Source organism: Hyperolius riggenbachi, chromosome 10 (genome assembly GCF_040937935.1).
Source record: "Hyperolius riggenbachi isolate aHypRig1 chromosome 10, aHypRig1.pri, whole genome shotgun sequence".
NCBI lineage: Eukaryota > Metazoa > Chordata > Amphibia > Anura > Hyperoliidae > Hyperolius > Hyperolius riggenbachi.
Genome location: NC_090655.1, coordinates 74,711,708 through 74,730,383, shown reverse-complemented (window position 1 = coordinate 74,730,383; position 18,676 = coordinate 74,711,708). Strand labels below are relative to the sequence as shown.

At 45.6% G+C, this 18,676-nt stretch overlaps 1 protein-coding gene across 2 annotated transcripts in view; it reads left to right on the top strand.

Annotated features, from left to right (window-relative positions):
• The window catches only part of RPP30 (ribonuclease P/MRP subunit p30), a 54,089-nt gene that overhangs the window by 30,292 nt on the left and 5,121 nt on the right, over positions 1–18,676 (top strand). For both annotated transcript variants that reach the window (XM_068257946.1, XM_068257947.1), the window contains exons 8-10: positions 2,176–2,292; positions 16,994–17,023; positions 17,534–17,571. In XM_068257946.1, the coding sequence (XP_068114047.1) occupies positions 2,176–2,292; positions 16,994–17,023; positions 17,534–17,571 (185 nt within the window). The remainder of the gene's footprint in view (positions 1–2,175; positions 2,293–16,993; positions 17,024–17,533; positions 17,572–18,676) is intronic.

Genomic DNA, 18,676 nt, shown 5'->3' with positions numbered 1-18,676 from the left:
GAACAAATATTTTTCTTTAACTACTTGATGACAGCCCCACGCCAATGGGTGTGGCCACAGCGGCAGCCCCAGGACCGCCTAACGCAGATTGGCGTCAAGTCCTGGGGCTCTAATTTGCATGCGATCGCATCTCATGCTCGGGGGCGGAGCTCCGCCATCCCCTTCAGTCTCCGAGCAGCTATTGCCGCTCGGGAGACTGTTAGACAGCGAGATCGCCGTCTATTTACACAGCGCAGCGCTGCGATCAGCAGCAGCGATGCACTGGGGACAGTCCCCTTGGGGGACAAGAGAGCGATCAGCAGTGATAGGCTGGCTGGGGGAGGCAGAGGAAAGGTTTTTTTCTTTGTTTGTTTTAAAGCAAACATAAATATTTATTTAAAAAAATAAACAAACAACTGGGGGGGCGATCAGACCCCACCAACAGAAAGCTCTGTTGGTGGGGGGGAAAGGGGGGGAAATCACTCGTGTTCTGTGTTGTGCGGCCCTGCAGCTGTGCCTTAAAGCTGCAGTGGCCATTTTAGCCAAAATGTGCCTGGTCTTTAGGGGGGTTTACCACTGTGGTCCTCAAGTGGTTAAAGGGAACCTAAACTGAGAGGAATATGGATGTTTCCTTTATAACAATACCAGTTGCCTGGCAGTCCTGCTGACCTTTTTGGCTGCAGTAGTGGCTGAATCAGAGTTTAACCAGTTCGGCCTATCTGGACGAGCTTCCTCGTCCAGATAGGCACTGCTGCTGCCGCCTCCTCGTGCGCGCGATCGGGCACGCCTCCGCTGCCCGCCGCTAGCCCCCCGATCAGTGAATGGGAATATAATTCCCATTCACCGATCTATCTTCCCCGCAGAAATACCGACGCTTTCTCTCCAGAGAGCGTGCTATTTCTGCCCCCAGGAAACATCTCCCCTGCTTTTAAGTTCCTGGATGCGAGATCGTTCGCATCCAGGATTTTTTTTTACTGTGGCCATCTTGTGGCCAAATAGTAAACTGCACCACAATACATTTTTAATAAAAAAAAAAATATTATTTTACATTTAAAATTAACAGTTTCCCTCCCACACCAAAAATTACCCACATACACTTTTTTTATTAAAAATAAAAATAAAAAATACAATTAAAAACAAAACAAAAACAACATAAATAGTTACCCAAGGGTCTGAACTTTTTAAATATGCATGTCAAGAGAATATGTTGTTATATTATTTAAAATTATAAGCTTATAAATAGTGATGGACGCAAATTGAAAAAAATGCACCTTTATTTCTAAATGAAATATCGGCACCATAAATTGTGATAGGGACATCGTTTAAACGGTGTAATAAGCGGGACAGATGGGCAAATAAAATACATGAGTTTTAATTATGGTAGCGTATATTAATTTCACACTATAATGGCAAAAACTGAGAAATAATGAATTTTTTTCATTTCTTTCTTAAACTTCCTGTTAAAATAGATTTAGAAAAAAAATAATTCTTAGCAAAATGTAGAACCCAAAGAAAGCCTAATTAGTGGCGGAAAAAACAAGATATAGATCAATTCATTGTGATAAGTAGCAATAAAGATATAGGCGAATGAATGGGAGATGAACGTTGCTCGGATGCATGAGATTTTCGGACTGCGGTGCTGAACCGGTTAAACAAGCATGCAGCTAATCCAGTCTGACTTCAGTCAGAGCACTTGATCTGCATGCTTGTTGAGGGGCTGTGGCTAAAAGTATTAGAGGCAGAGGATCAGCAGGAGAGTCAGGCAACTGGTATTATTTTAAAAGGAAAAATCCATATCCTCCTCAGTTTAGGTTCCCTTTAAGGCAGGGGTCACACTTGTCTGCTTTCGTGTGCGTTTTCTGCACAGAAAAACTGGTTTCAACTGAGAACTCATGTTAGTCAATGAGCTAGGTCACACTTGAATGCAGATTTTGCGTGCAGGAAAAAAACTGACATTTTGCGCAATTTGTCAGTTTTCTCTATAAATTACATTAGCTGCTGTAAGGCAGGAGTCACACTTGTCCTTCAGTTTTCTGAAAAGTGTAGAAAACTGAAAGACAAGTGTGACCCCTGCCTCAGGGTTATTGCTTGTCTTTTAGAGCAGAGAGGAAGTTCTAAGTTCAGGTTAGCTTTAACTATAACTTACATTAAAGTTGGTGTTTACTTGCAACACTTTGCTTCCCATCTTGTTTTCAGGCAATAGAACGAGGCACTTTTTTTGAGCTAATTTACACACCAGCAATCAAAGACTCTACAGTAAGGAGATATTCAATTTCTAACGCTCTCAACTTAATGCAGGTCTGCAAAGGCAAGGTGAGTAGTGAATTTCTAAATTTTTTCCTCCACCCCCTTTTCAATCGTTTAGTCAATTCTGACTCTTTCCTTGACAATGTATACATTTTGTCACAAATATGTAATTCAATGTTTTTTTTCTGATGAAAACAAGCAATTGTATAGATTTAGTTTTGTTTTTGTTTTTTCTCCGTTATTGAAAAAATCGATTTTCTTGAATCTTATGTTTAATCTGCGGTGGTGAAAAATTCAGATCAACTTTTAGAAATGATTGAAAGGTGTATGGTCGATTGGTTGATTGTTTTCAAACAATACAATCAAGAAAACTGTATTTAAAGGGAATCTGAAGTGAAAATAAACTTATGATATAATATGTATGTGTAGCACTGCTAAGAAATAAAACATAAGTAGCACAGATATGAGTCTCATATTGTTTCCAGTACAGGATGAGTTAAACTCCAGTTGTTATCTATACAAAAGCTTTCCGACTTTCAAAGTGGCAGAGAAATCTGTCTTCTAAAGCTTATCTTAACTGTCTCTCTCACTGTATCTTGTTTTTTTCTGCAGCTTAAAGTTCAAATGGTCAGTAGCCTGCTTTGTGAAATTGTTTAGAATGCTGAGTGTAGTGTGTGACCTGCAAATATTAGAGAGTGATGCGGTTATAAAAAAAAGCTATATACCTAAAAATAAAATTATGAGACAATTTTCTTTGCTACTAATGTTTTATTAATTATCTGTACTACACATACAATTCATTATATCTTTTTTTTTTTTTTTTTTTTTTTTGGATGTGGGGGGCCGCCAAGCTGGAGGAGGTAGCGAGCAGGATGTGGGTATTGGGCACAGCGGTGGGTAGAGGGGTAGGACCCCTCCCTCACCTGGGTCTCTCGATTTGCGCTCCCCCTCCAGCTTTTAAAGTTCAGCAGCAGCAGCATATTAATAAGAGGCAGCGGGCAGGTGATGACTTACCTCTTCCGCATTTCAGCGTGTGTTCCACTGTCGTCACTTCCTGCAATGCCGCCCACTGTATTTTAAGTAGACGGCATTACAGGAAGTGACGAGAGCGGAATGCACGCTGGAAAGCGGAAGAGGTGAGTCATAACCGCCTGCTGCCTCTTATTAATACGCTGCTGCTGGTGAACCTTAAAAGCTGGAGGGGGTAGCGCAGATCAAGGGACCCAGGTGAGAGATGGCCGCTCCCCGCCGCTGTGCCCAATACCCCCATCCTGCCCGCTACCCCCTCCAGCTCGGCGGGGGAGGGGGAGTGTCGATTTCTCACAAGTTTGCCTCAGGCTGCAAAAAGTCTAGATCCGGCCCTGTATATACCGCATCCTCTCCCCCTCACTCCAGTCCTGCAGTCCCACACGCGATCCTCTCCTCCTGCAGCTTCCTGTACACTGCTGCTGCCTACTGCTATACCACTTCAGTACTTCCTTGCCAGCTACTTCCTGATTAGTGGTTCCCTGCATGACCATAGCGGCGCATGTGAGCCGGGGTCATGCATGACTTACGGGAAGCTGCAGGAGAAGAAGAGGATCAAGTGTTGAGCTGCAGGACGGGAGTGAGACTATGCAGATCAGATGTTTTTTGACATTAATGTCAGATCTGACAAGATTAGCTGCATGCTTGTTTCTAGTGTGATACTGCAGCCAGATAGATCAGCAGGGCTGCCAGGCATCTGGTGTTGTTTTAAGAACAACTGTAGCAAGAGGGATATGGAAGCTGCCATATTTATTTCCTCATAAGCAATACCAGTTGCCTGGAAACAAGCATGCAGCTAATTTTGTCAGATCTGTCTACAGTTGTTTCTGAATCACACACCTGAAACTCGTATGCAGCTAATCCTGTCAGCTCTGACAATAATGTCAGAAACACCTGATCTTCTGCTGCATGCTTGTTCACAGTCTATGGCCTCAATTCACTAAGATCATGCTGGAGATAATAAGGCAAGAGAAAACTTACCTCTACTAGTAAGAGAGTTATCTTATCTCTTCATTCCTTACGTTACCTCTTCTGTAGTTAATTTACCACCTCTGTAGTTATTTTCACATGCAATTAATGAACAGCCTGTCTTTAACTCTGGAGTTATTTTAAGGATTAAAGAGTTAACGTAAAGACAGAAGAGTTAACTTTAGGTTTGCCTGAGGTAAAATGTTTCCTGAATACTACATGCCTCATCACCATGGTAACAACTCTAGAAGAGTTATTAAAGACAGGAGATAAGCTTAGTGAATTGAGGCCAATGGCTTAAAGTGTTAGAGGTAGGGGATCAGCTGGCTAGCCAGGCAACTGGTATTGCTTATAAGGAAATAAATATGGTCGCCTCCATATCCATTTTTGTTACAGTTGTCCTTTAAGAGGAAATGAATATGGCAGCCTTCATATACTTCTCACTACAGTTGTCCTTTAATGAGAATTATGGGGGCTGACAGTATTGACCTGAACATAAAGGATTGAAATTCATACAAACTGGTAGTCAATACCCTCTTTTCCATATCAAATCTTTACCTTTCTCGAATAGATAAGGGACATATGTATGGTTGATATTGTGCTGAAACCCCTCTGACAGTGTGATGTCAGAGCCATGGCCTTGACAGTTTCCTGCATTGTGGGAAAGAACGTCTGTTTCCAACTGCCAAGCAACCAGTTTCTCCCTCTGTATATAGAACTATCAGTTACTGAACATTCCGCAGGGATCACCTGACAGGACTAAAGATGTCACCACCTCTGATTAATTTCATAATGTAAATTGGGGAGAGTAAAGAATTTACAAACACTACCTAAATAATCTATAAAGTAATATTGTAAAATAAAAAAAAACTATTGTTATTTTCACCACAGTTCCGCTTTAAAGGGAACCTAAACCCTATAGAAAAAATGAGTTTCACTTACCTGGGGCTTCTACCAGCCCCCTGCAGCCATCCTGTGCCCTTGCAGTCACTCCTGGATCCCCTGGTCCCCCGCCGCCTGCTGGTTTTGGTTTTGCCGACTCAGAGTCGGCGGGCCGCCACGCGTATCATTGCACGCGTTACCATAGTAACAGGACGCTATAACGACACCTGCTATAGTGTCTTGTAACCGCGGTAACGCATGCAATGATGCGCGTGAAAACGAAACCAGCTGCCTGTAAAGGAACCAGGGGATCCAGGAGTGACTGCGAGGGCACAGGATGGGGGGATGGTAGAAGCCCCAGGTAAGTGAAACTAATTTTTTTAATTGGGTTTAGGTTCCCTTTAAGTTCTAAACCTGACAGTGAAGATTCTTGTGAATTAGGCCCTTAAAGACTGCGGTTACGTAACAAGTGCTGAAAATACCCAGAAAGGGAAAATGCATTTAGATGAGTCATTTAAACATGTTTAATCAGCATCCACTTATGCTCGGCGTAGCCATGCTGACATTAGCGGCTGCACGTGAAAGTCGCTAGGTAACAATAATGGAATTCTCTGGCATAATGCTGCTGCACTGCAGGGATCCAGTACAGGACTCCTCTCCCCTGCTGCTCGTTATGGATGGGCCGTGTACAATCACTGTTTATTCCTAATTCCTCTTTGTGCAGGACCGAAAAACAAAATGTTCAATGACTTATTTATAACACGTTTTTTCTGAGCAATCTGAAGCTTTGCCAAGTTGCTTGTTGCAGGCTTTTTGTGGTCACTTATTTTAACCTCCCTGGCGTTCTATTAAGATCGCCAGGGCGGCTGCGGGAGGGTTTTTTTTTAATTAAAAAAAAACTATTTCATGCAGCCAACTGAAAGTTGGCTGCATGAAAGCCCACTAGAGGGCGCTCCTGAAGCGTAATTCTGATCGCCTCCGGCGATCAGAATTGACAAGGAAGGCCGCAATGAGCAGCCTCCCTTGTTTTGCTTACCTCGTCGCCATAGCGACGAGCGGAGTGACGTCATGGACGTCAGCTGACGTCAGCCGCCTCTGATCCAGCCCTTAGCGCTGGCCGGAACTATTTGTTCCGGCTGCGCAGGGCTCGGGCGGCTGGGGGGACTCTCTTTCGCTGCTGCTCGCGGCGGATCGCCGCAGAGCGGCGGCGATCAGGCAGCACACGCGGCTGGCAAAGTGCCGGCTGCGTGTGCTGCTTCTTATTTGATAAAAATCGGCCCAGCAGGGCCTGAGCGGCGACCTCCGGCGGTAATGGACGTATAGCAAATCAATTATCAGAAATGTTGTTTGCTGGAACACAGCAGGTAGTGCAGATTCCTTGGAGAAATTGCCATGCTTCTAGATCAGGCATGGCTAAACTTGGCCCTCCAGCTGTTAAGGAACTACAAATCCCACAATGCATTTGCCTTTATGACTCATGACTGTGGCTGTCAGACTGCTGCAATGCATTGTGGGACTTGTAGTTCCTCAACAGCTGGAGAGCCAAATTTGCCCCTGCCTGTTCTAGGTGAATACCGTTGCAGAGTTTTGTTCACAAACCAGATGAGAGCCAAGCTATAGCTTAAGCACTTCCCGACCGCCGTATATACAATTGGCGGCCGGGAAGTGCACCCCGAAAGGACCGCCGTATAGACAAATGGCGGCGGTCCTTGTAGGGGCATGGGCGGAGCGATCGCGTCATCCGTGACGTGATCCTCCGCCTGGCGCCGCTCACCCGCCGCAACATCCCGCCGGCCATACGGAAGCGCCGGCGGGATGTTAACCCGACGATCGCCGCATACAAAGTGTATAATACACTTTGTAATGTTTACAAAGTGTATTATACAGGCTGCCTCCTGCCCTGGTGGTCCCAGTGTCCGAGGGACCACCAGGGCAGGCTGCAGCCACCCTAGTCTGCACCAAGCACACTGATTTCCCCCCCCCTGCCCCAGATCGCCCACAGCACCCATCAGACCCCCCCGCCCACCCCCCAGACCCCTGTTTGCACCCAATCACCCCCCTAATCACCCATCAATCACTCCCTGTCACTATCTGTAAACGCTATTTTTTTTTTATCCCCCCCCCCCCCCGCCCCCTGCTCCCTCCTGATCACCCCCCGCCCCTCAGATTCTCCCCAGACCCCCCCCCCCCCATGCATCTATCCCCCCTGATCACCTGTCAATCACCCATCAATCACCCCCTGTCACTGCCACCCATCAATCAGCCCCTAACCTGCCCCTTGCGGGCAATCTGATCACCCACCCACACCATTAGATCGCCCGCAAACCCGCCGTCAGATTACCTCCCAAATGTATTGTTTACATCTGTTATCTTCTCTAAACACCCACTAATTACCTATCAATCACCCCCTATCACCACCTGTCACTGTTACCTATCAGATCAGACCCTAATCTACCCCTTGCGGGCACCCAATCACCCGCCCACACGCTCAGATTGCCCTCAGACCCCCCCCTTATTAATTCGCCAGTGCATTCATTACATCTGTCCTTCCCTGTAATAACCCACTGATCACCTGTCAATCACCTGCCAATCACCTATCACCCATCAATTACCCCCTGTCACCCCCTGTCACTGCCACCCAACAATCAGCCCCTAACCTGCCCCTTGCGGGCTATCTGATCACCCACCCACACCAATAAATCGCCCGCAGATCGGACATCAGATCACCACCCAAGCGCAGCGTTTACATCTATTCTCTCCTCTAAACACCCACTAATTACCCATCAATCACCCATCAATCACCCATCAATCACCCCCTATCACCACCTGTCACTGTTACCCATCAGATCAGACCCTAATCTGCCCCTTTGCGGGCACCCAATCACCCGCCTACACGCTCAGATTGCCCTCAGACCCCCCCTTATCAATTCGCCAGGGCATTATTTACATCTGTCCTTCCCTGTAATAACCCACTGATCACCTGTCAATCACCTGTCACTGCCACCCATCAATCACCCCCTGTCACTGCCACCCATCAATCACCCCCTGTCACTGCCACCCATCAATCAGCCCCTAACCTGCCCCTTGCGGGCAAACTGATCACCCACCCACACCAATAGATCGCCCGCAGATCCGACATCAGATCACCACCCAAGCGCAGTGTTTCCATCTATTCTCTCCTCTAAACACCCACTAATTACCCATCAATCACCCCCTATCACCACCTGTCACTGTTACCTATCAGATCAGACCCTAATCTGCCCCTTGCGGGCACCCAATCACCCGCCTACATGCTCAGATTGCCCTCAGACCCCCCCTTATCAATTCGCCAGTGCAATATTTACATCTGTTCTCCCATGTAATAACCCACTGATTACCTATCAATCACCCATCAATCACCCCCTGTCACTGCCACCCATCAATCACCCCCTGTCACTGCCACTCATCAATCAGCTTCTAACCTGCCCCTTGCGGGCAATCTGATCACCCACCCACACCAATAGATCGCCCGCAGATCCGACGTCCGATCACCTCCCAAGTGCAGTGTTTACATCTGTTCTCTACCCTAAACACCCACTAATTACCCATCAATCACCCCCTGTCACTGCTACCTATCAGATTAGACCCCTATCTGCCCCTAGGGCACTCAATCACCCACCCACACCCTCAGAACACCCTCAGACCCCAGCCCTGATCACCTCGCCAGTGCATTGCTTGCATCTATTCCCCCCTCTAATCACACCTTGAGACACCCATCAATCACCTCCTGTCACCCCCTAGCACACCTACCCATCAGATCAGGCCCTAATTTGCCCCGTGTGGGCTCCTGATCACTCGGCCAAACCCTCAGATCCCCCTCAGACCCCCTTCCGATCACCTCCCCAGTGCATTGATTGCATCTATTTTCCCCTCTAACCACCCCCTGAGACACCCATCAATCACCTCCTGTCACCCCCCTAGCACTCCTATCCATCAGATCAGGCCCAATACAACCTGTCATCTAAAAGGCCACCCTGCTTATGACCGGTTCCACAAAATTCGCCCCCTCATAGACCACCTGTCATCAAAATTTGCAGATGCTTATACCCCTGAACAGTCATTTTGAGACATTTGGTTTTCAGACTACTCACGGTTTTGGGCCCGTAAAATGCCAGGGCGGTATAGGAACCCCACAAGTGACCCCATTTTAGAAAAAAAGACACCCCAAGGTATTCTATAAGGTGTATGACGAGTTCATAGAAGATTTTATTTTTTGTCAAAAGTTAGCGGAAATTGATTTTTATTGTTTTTTTTTCACAAAGTGTCATTTTTCACTAACTTGTGACAAAAAATAAAATCTTCCATGAACTCACCATACTCCTAACGGAATACCTTGGGGTGTCTTCTTTCTAAAATGGGGTCACTTGTGGGGTTCCTATACTGCCCTGGCATTTTAGGGGCCCTAAACCGCGAGGAGTAGTCTAGAAAACAAATGCCTCAAAATGACCTGTGAATAGGACGTTGGGCCCCTTAGCACACCTAGGCTGCAAAAAAGTGTCACACATGTGCTACCGCCGTACTCAGGAAAAGTAGTATAATGTGTTTTGGGGTGTATTTTTACACATACCCATGCTGGGTGGGAGAAATTTCTATGTAAATGGACAATTGTGTGTAAAAAAAAATCAAACAATTGTCATTTACAGAGATATTTCTCCCACTTAGCATGGGTATGTGTAAAAATACACCCCAAAACACATTATACTACTTCTCCTGAGTACGGCGGTACCACATGTGTGGCACTTTTTTACACCCTAAGTACGCTAAGGGGCCCAAAGTCCAATGAGTACCTTTAGGATTTCACAGGTCATTTTGCGACATTTGGTTTCAAGACTACTCCTCACGGTTTAGGGCCCCTAAAATGCCAGGGCAGTATAGGAACCCCACAAATGACCCCATTCTAGAAAGAAGACACCCAAAGGTATTCCGTTAGGAGTATGGTGAGTTCATAGAAGATTTTATTTTTTGTCACAAGTTAGCGGAAAATGACACTTTGTGAAAAAAAAAACAATTAAAATCAATTTCCGCTAACTTGTGACAAAAAAATAAAAACTTCTATGAACTCACCATACTCCTAACGGAATACCTTGGGGTGTCTTCTTTCTAAAATGGGGTCATTAGTGGGGTTCCTATACTGCCCTGGCATTTTAGGGGCCCTAAACCGTGAGGAGTAGTCTTGAAACAAAAATGACCTGTGAAATCCTAAAGGTACTCATTGGACTTTGGGCCCCTTAGCGCAGTTAGGGTGCAAAAAAGTGCCACACGTGGTATCGCCGTACTCGGGAGAAGTAGTACAATGTGTTTTGAGGTGTATTTTTACACATACCCATGCTAGGTGGGAGAAATACCTCTGTAAATGACAATCTTTTGATTTTTTTTACACACAATTGTCCATTTACAGAGTTATTTCTCCCACCCAGCATGGGTATGTGTAAAAATACACCCCAAAACACATTGTACCACTTCTCCCAAGTACGGCGATACCACGTGTGGCACTTTTTTGCACCCTAACTGCGCTAAGGGGCCCAAAGTCCAATGAGTACCTTTAGGATTTCACAGGTCATTTTGAGAAATTTTGTTTCAAGACTACTCCTCACGGTTTAGGGCCCCTAAAATGCCAGGGCAGTATAGGAACCCTACAAATGACTCCATTTTAGAAAGACACCCCAAGGTATTCTGTTAGTAGTACGGTGAGTTCATAGAAGATTTTATTTTTTGTCACAAGTTAGCAGAAATTGAATTTTATTGGTTTTTTTCACAAAGTGTCATTTTCCGCTAACTTGTGACAAAAAATAAAATCTTCTATGAACTCACCGTACTACTAAGGGAATACCTTGGGGTGTCTTCTTTCTAAAATGGGGTCATTTGTGGGGTTCCTATACTGTCCTGGCATTTTAGGGGCCCTAAACCGTGAGGAGTAGTCTTGAAACGAAACTTCTCAAAATGACCTGTGAAATCCTAAAGGTACTCATTGGACTTTGGGCCCCTTAGCGCAGTTAGGGTGCAAAAAAGTGCCACACGTGGTATCGCCGTACTCAGGAGAAGTAGTATAATGTGTTTTGGGGTGTATTTGTACACATACCCATGCTGAGTGGGAGAAAGATCTCTGTAAATGGACAATTGTGTGTAAAAAAAAAAATTAAAAAATTGTCATTTACTGAGATATTTCTCCCACCCCAAAACACATTATACTACTTCTCCTGAGTACGGCAATACCACATGTGTGGCACTTTTTTGCAGCCTAACTGCGCTAAGGGGCCCAAAGTCCAATGAGCACCTTTAGGCTTTACAGGGGTGCTTACAAATTAGCACCCCCCAAAATGCGAGGACAGTAAACACACCCCACAAATGACCCCATTTTGGAAAGTAGACACTTCAAGGTATTCAGAGAGGGGCATGGTGAGTCCGTGGCAGATTTCATTTTTTTTTTTTGTCGCAAGTTAGAAGAAATGGAAACTTTTTTTTTTCTTTGTGTGTGTCATTTTCCGCTTACTTGTGACAAAAATTAATATCTTCTATGAACTCACTATGCCTCTCAGTGAATACTTTGGGATGTCTTCTTTCCAAAATGGGGTCATTTGGGGGGTATTTATACTATCCTGGAATTCTAGCCCCTCATGAAACATGTCAGGTGGTCAGAAAAGTCATAGATGCTTGAAAATGGGAAAATTCACTTTTTGCACCATAGTTTGTAAACGCTATAACTTTTACCCAAACCAATAAATATACACTGAATGTTTTTTTTTTTTTTTTTATCAAAAACATGTTTGTCCACATTTTTCGCGCTGCATGTATACAGAAATTTTACTTTATTTGAAAAATGTCAGCACAGAAAGTTAAAAAAATCATTTTTTTGCCGAAATTCATGTCTTTTTTGATGAATATAATAAAAAGTAAAAATCGCAGGAGCAATCAAATCGCACCAAAAGAAAGCTGTATTAGTGACAAGAAAAGGAGCCAAAATTCATTTAGGTGGTAGGTTGTATGAGCGAGCAATAAACCGTGAAAGCTGCAGTGGTCTGAATGGAAAAAAAGTGGCCGGTCCTTAAGGGGTAGAAAGCCCACGGTCCTCAAGTGGTTAAAGTCCTCTTTAAAGTGCATAAGAGTTGAATTGAGTGTGAAAGTAAATACCTGTTCAGTGTTCTCCCCAGGCTCTTTTAGCCGGGTACTTCACGCGGCTAGTTTTGGTGAGCACCCGGCTGTTATCAGCTCAAGTCCTTCTATTCTGTAAGCAGAGTTGCGCACAGAAGCACCAACCCTGCATTCTCTCATCGTTCACCACCCGGCTACTTTTTCATGCCACCCGGCTGGAAAGAAAATTCCGGGGAGATCACTGCTGTTGTTGTTCATAATCCAATAATAGTCAGGAGATACAGAGGTTACTGGCACTCAGAGCTTGCTGGATATACAGCAGTTGGATTAATAAACCAAATGGACTGTGCTCACCACCAAGTAGATCATACATCCAAGATTCTAGAAGAAAAGTAGGTCTGGCACCAGTCTGCTGCTTTAGTGAAAATTTTAATCCAACAGGTACAGTAAGGTATACATCAAAGAGTACAGAAGGACGGCCTGACAGCCGTTTCGCAGGTCTCTGACGAAGCAGGGAGACCTGCGAAACGGCTGTCAGGCCATCCTTATGTACTCTCTGATGTATACCTTACTGTACCTGTTAGATTAAAATTTTCACTAAAGCAGCAGACTGGTGCCAGACCTACTTTTCTTCTAGAATCTTGGTTGTTCATAATCGTTCTGGGGTGTGGTCTCTCTTAGTTCTGCTCTGCTCCATAGTGTCTCCAGTTGCCCTGCAAACAGTCTGTTCCAGGTGCCGACCTTGCCCCCCCCCCCTCCCCATTGAGTTGGCATAGCTGACCCAGAAACAGAATTCCACCATAGCTACCTGCACCTGCATTGTTTGCTTTGCTGCTACTGCACCTGCGCAGGTATGGAGCTTTCTGCTCAGAGTGCGCCCACTGTTTGTCTTTGCAGCTCCCTGGAATGTACCCAATGGCAGAGAGCTCCCTTCCTGTGCAGGAGCAGCAAATCGAGTTGTGCGGGTGTGGTGAGCTATGGTGGAATTCTTCTGGTTAGCAGAGAGAAAACAACGTGCACCTTCCGTCCTTTGATGTGTGTATTTATTAGTAGCAAAAATAGTCCATCATATCAAGTATCTTACATAAGCCTTCTCGTTACATGACCCATGCTTAGACAGTGGTGATGGAGGAGGTGGGTGGCGGGTGAGGATGGCGGAGAGCGACGGCCGTTTCCTGTCACACGGACACTTGGTCGCGCAGCGTGACCAAGTGTCCGTGTGACACGAAACGGCCGTCGCTCTCCGCCATCCTCACCCGCCACCCACCTCCTCCACCACCACTGTCTACGCATGGGTCATGTAACGAGAAGGCTTATGTAAGATACTTGATATGATGGACTATTTTTGCTACTAATAAATACACACATCAAAGGACGGAAGGTGCACGTTGTTTTCTCTCTGCTAATCCGAACAATTACTCTTCCTTTTACTGTCACATGACGGAGCACACGTCCTCAAGGCGACAGACAGCAAAGATCAAGACGAAGGTGGTGAGAGTATTTTTGCTTTTTTATTTCCTTCCACTGCAATTCTTATAGGAGTGCCGCACTACACTTTTCTTTCTTGTATGCATAAGTCTATGGTGGAATTCTGTTTCCGGGTCAGCAATGCCAACACAGCAGGGGGTCAGGACCCGGGAATGGACTGTTAGCAGGGCAATTGGAAACAGTGTGAAGCAGAACAAGGATGCAGACTGCATCCCAAAAGGGTTATGAGCAACAACAGGTGTTTACTTTTTGACACTCGGTCACCTGGTATATCCTTTAAAGTGGCCACTAACTGTACAATTTGGCTGAAAGATCGTTTATGAACGATTATTCGTATGAATGATCGGAAATTATCATTTGGGACCACTAACGGATGAAAATTTCCTAACTAATCAGATTAATGAAATTGATCCAATTTACAGATAGATTCCGTCAATCTGATCGGATTGGTTAGGAGATTTGTGTAAGTCAGTGGTCCCAAACAATCATTTACGATTGTTAATATTTATCGATGTAAACAATCGTTTGGCAAATTGTATCGTAGTGGCCACCTTTACACTAATTTGGATCTGGAGGCTGGGAGCTTGACATCCAGCTTAAAGGGTACCTGAAGTGGCATGTAACATGAGATGTGAATACAATCCCAACCCTACATGGAACTAGCCTGTTTTGGGTTTTTTTGTCTTGTTTTTTCTTACTGTAAAGCCGCATCTACATGCGTAGATGCGGCCGCGATGTTCCTCATCAATCGAGCCGCTGATGCGGCTCGATTGATAAGATCCGACAGGACGGATCTTGCTTCCGCCGATTCCCTGCTCGCTCCTCGCGAGGGGACAATGGCAGGGAATCGCGCGGAAGATAAGCAAGGATGAGCGGGGAATCGAATCCGGCGCACACGCGTCGAGCGGGGACGCGGAAGAGGCGATCCGGCGGCTAATCCAGCCGCCGGATCGCCACAACATCTCCCCGTGTAGACGGGGCTTAAGGGTTAAAGGCTTTAAATGAGTTTCCTTGCAGCGAAACTGATAACTCACTAAAGACTAATTAGCGTTCATAAAGCTCCTGTGTGGCTGAGAAACAGTTCTGAGTCTAGGGAACAGATACAAAGTCCATTAGTTTAAGATCTGTGTGGGAGCTGAATAAACATTAAAGGGAACCTAGGGGTAAATACTTCCCTAAAAAAGAGAGAAACCTTAGGATCCTGCTTAGGCTTCCCACATCCTACTTGCTCCTGTCACAGCTGTCCGAGACCCTATTGATGATTACAACCACACTCTTATTTATGCACGAGTGCAGCTGTGCCTCCGCGGTAGCACGGAGGGGATCATGCACTAGCTGATCTGGCTTACTGCGCCAGAGTAGTACTACCACACTCGTGCAATAAGAGGAGTGCGGTCACCTTCATAAATCCTACAGACTCTTGTCTGATTTCTTTCAGCGGTCCGATTTCTGGTCCTAGCACAGCAATGGTGGGGGCCCAGAGGATGTGGGAAGCCTTTGCAGGATCCAGAGGCTTTCCTCTTCTTAAAGGGAACTCTAACCATGGAGCAAAAAAAAGTTTCACTTACCTGGGGCTTTCCCAAGTCTCCTGCAGCCGCCCTGTGCCCTCGCAGCTCCTCCAGTGTCCTCCGGTCCCCCGCCGCGGCTTAGTTTCTTTTTCGCCCGACTGCCAGTCGTCCTTCGGCAACGCATTCTATTCTTCCGCATTCCCCCGCCGTAAAGCGCGTCATGCGCAGGTTTTGTGCCTGCGCATGACGCGCTTTACGGAGTGAAATGCAGAAGAATAGGACGCATTGCCGGGGGACGACTGGCATTCGGCCGAAAACGAAACTAAGCCACGGCGGGGGACCGGAGGACACTGGAGGAGCTGCGAGGGCACAGGGCGGCTGCAGGAGACTTGGGAAAGCCCCAGGTAAGTGAAACTTTTTTTTGCTCCATGGTTGAGGTTCCCTTTAAGTAAGAATTAGTTTTTAACCCTTAGCTCACTTTTAAATAAACCAGAGACAAAGTATTATAAAAGCTTTTATTCATACCTAGAGCTTCCTCCAGCCCCCTCCGCCTCGATCGCTTTCATGACGTCTTCCTCTGCCTTCTCCTGGTCTCGGTAATAGCCCCATAAGTTGCCAAGTCGGGGCATGGCTCGGCCGCGTGTGCGCGCCCCGCCACGCTCCCATAGCTGGCAGTACTAATGCGCAGGCGCCAAATGCTCCCAGCCGCGGTACTGAGGCGTGGGGGCCTGCGCAGCCACGCTGTGCATGCGTCAACTGACCAAACTTAGGGGTAGAGATGTAGTGAGCCAGTCTACTGCGAACAGGCCATGGGCAGCCTGCCTCTGTACTACTTCCTGGTCAGCAAGGTCCCTCTGTATTGCGCTGGCCTGGCGGTGTGTGTCCTCGATCGCGCACCTGTGCCCTGGCACGCTCTGTGCATGACGAAGCCCCAGGTATGTATAAATCTTTTATAATACTTCATCTCTGATACACTTCAACTCTCGTGCACCTCAAACAAAACCTAGATTTGTAGCTCTTTAAATGTAAAGGCCCCCAAAAAAGTTAGATACTTTATGGACAGGGTAGGTTCTTGTAGAGCCTTCCCTGATCTCTCTTGTACCCCTCGATCCAGCGCCGTCACCCCCGTTTGATTTGATTCCTTGGGAGGCTTCAGAAGCACTTGTGACCCTGAGTGCTTCTACAGACGGGTGGCTCCATACTGCGCATGTATGAGTGCGCGCATTCACGCATGCGCAGTATGGAGTGACCCGTCTGCAGAAGAACTCAGGGACACGAGTGCTTCTGAAGCCTCCCAAGGGCACACACAGTGTATTCCACTAATCGGTTGAGTAAACACAACAGGGGGTGACAACACTGGTACAAGAGAATACAGGGAGGGCTCTATAGGCCCAGAGCCTTCCCTGTCCATAGGCAAGTATTTGACTTATTTTGCCTTTACGTTAACTTTAATATTAAAATAAGGCTCTGGGATTCCAGGAAAGTCAGTTTTTCAGTTCAGGTTTGTTTTAAACTGCACGTTTGCTGGTCTCTGCCTGCTAAGCTTCCCGTATCTCTGTATCTCTTCCCTGGAACAAGCATGCAGAATATGAACGACAGAACCCTTGTTCAGCTTTTAGTTTGCAGGAAGAGGGGCCGATGTAAAGCTTCAGTGAAACTGTGTTGTATAGCCGGAAGTTCATTTAGTGGCCCTGCCTGCCTAAATAAAAATAAAGTAAAATAAAGTACTTCAAAATGAATAATTCTCTGGTTGATGTATTTTACAGAACATTGTTATTTCAAGTGGTGCAGAAAAGGTAAGTTTCTTGCTTTTCTTTTATTGAAAAGTCATAGGAAAAAGTTAAGCGCTAGATATGTGAAGTAATGTTTGGATACGTGGACTGCATACGTTTATTTTAGTGAATAATACTACATCTATATATAGACTAAAGATGTTGGTCTTAGTCCACCTAGATACTCATAGCTGAGCAATGTCACCTCTGTGAAAATGACTAATCAGTTAGCTTCTGATATCTGAAGCAAAGGTGCCTATAAGTTACCTTGGAAGCGGTGTGCAAATAGCGTACACACTCTTGTTGCCCAGGTAAAGCATGGTATACCAGCAACGTTTGTTACCTTGGTAATGAGATTTCTGTTACTTGCACAATGTGCGCTACTTGACTTTGGTAAGTACCTGTAAAAATTGCTGTGCGCTGACTGCTGTTTTGTAAATGTGTCCCAACGTTTTCTTCATAGCAGCCTGTCAAGTTTTTGTTTTCATGATCTAACTCTTTTTGGAAGACTGAATTTTCCCTTCTTGCTTACAGCCACTCGACTTAAGAGGTCCGTATGATGTAGCTACACTGTATCCTTTTTTCATTTCAATCACCTTACATAGATCATCAATTCATGATTCTTGAGTTTGAGAAGACCCCACATAATGGCCCTGTAGAGCAGAGTGAGTTTATATTGCACCTCTAGGAGTGTTGCTATGAAGTTCATTGGATGGATTGGGCTTTGAATTCCACTACTTTCACACGGGGGCTGCAGCAGACACTATAATTGCTTAACTAATGCAGTGGAATTACCTGTATATTGTTCTAGTACGTACACTTCTGTGTAGCCTCACTCTTGTGCTGCAAGGGAGCAAGTATATATGGAGGCCTTGTAATGGGTGGACACTATGGCAAAGGGGGCACTACAGGATAATGGGAAAACTAGAAGGGAAGATGTGGAATGGGAAATGTAAGAGGGAGCTCCTTAACAGAGGAGGTAAAATAAAAAGTAATCATGGGGGCTGATACAGGGAAAATACCATTTAGCTACCACTTATAACCATATCCGCTGTTAAGTGGTGCCCCCTAAATTTGAAAATGATTAACTATACATTGTGCCAGTAGCATAATTTGGGTCGTGATGAAGAGGATAGAGAAATACAGCTTGAGGTTTTATCTACAGTACCACTAAAACTATGATGCGTGAAAGCGAAGTGTAATTCTTTTTGCCTTCTATTTCTGTTTAGATATGTTAATAGAATACCTGTAAGCAAATAATGTGTGCCTGACTATTTCTAAGTTACCGCCTCCTTTTTCCCCCACCCACAGCAGTTTGACAGCACAGACCGCCTAAGATAGAGCCAGCCCTGCTCCGAAGGTTAGCAGTGGGTCAGCGCAACACTGTACTACTACTGCTCCCAGCTCCCTTCCCACATGTGCAAGTATGCCTGCTGTCTAAGCTGCTTACACCTGCCCAGTTATCTAAAATAAAAACTGTGAATGACCGCAAAATGTAACGATAAAGAGCAGTCCTTGGATATGTTGACCAAACAACCCGATTGATTGTTTTATCAGTGTGTAGAGAATTTTTTAGATTCATAACGATGTGTCCGGTGAAGGGCTACACTGCCATATTTCCATGTGTTTGCTTTTTGGCAACATCACATTTCCCATCGTTAACTCTTGAAAATGTAG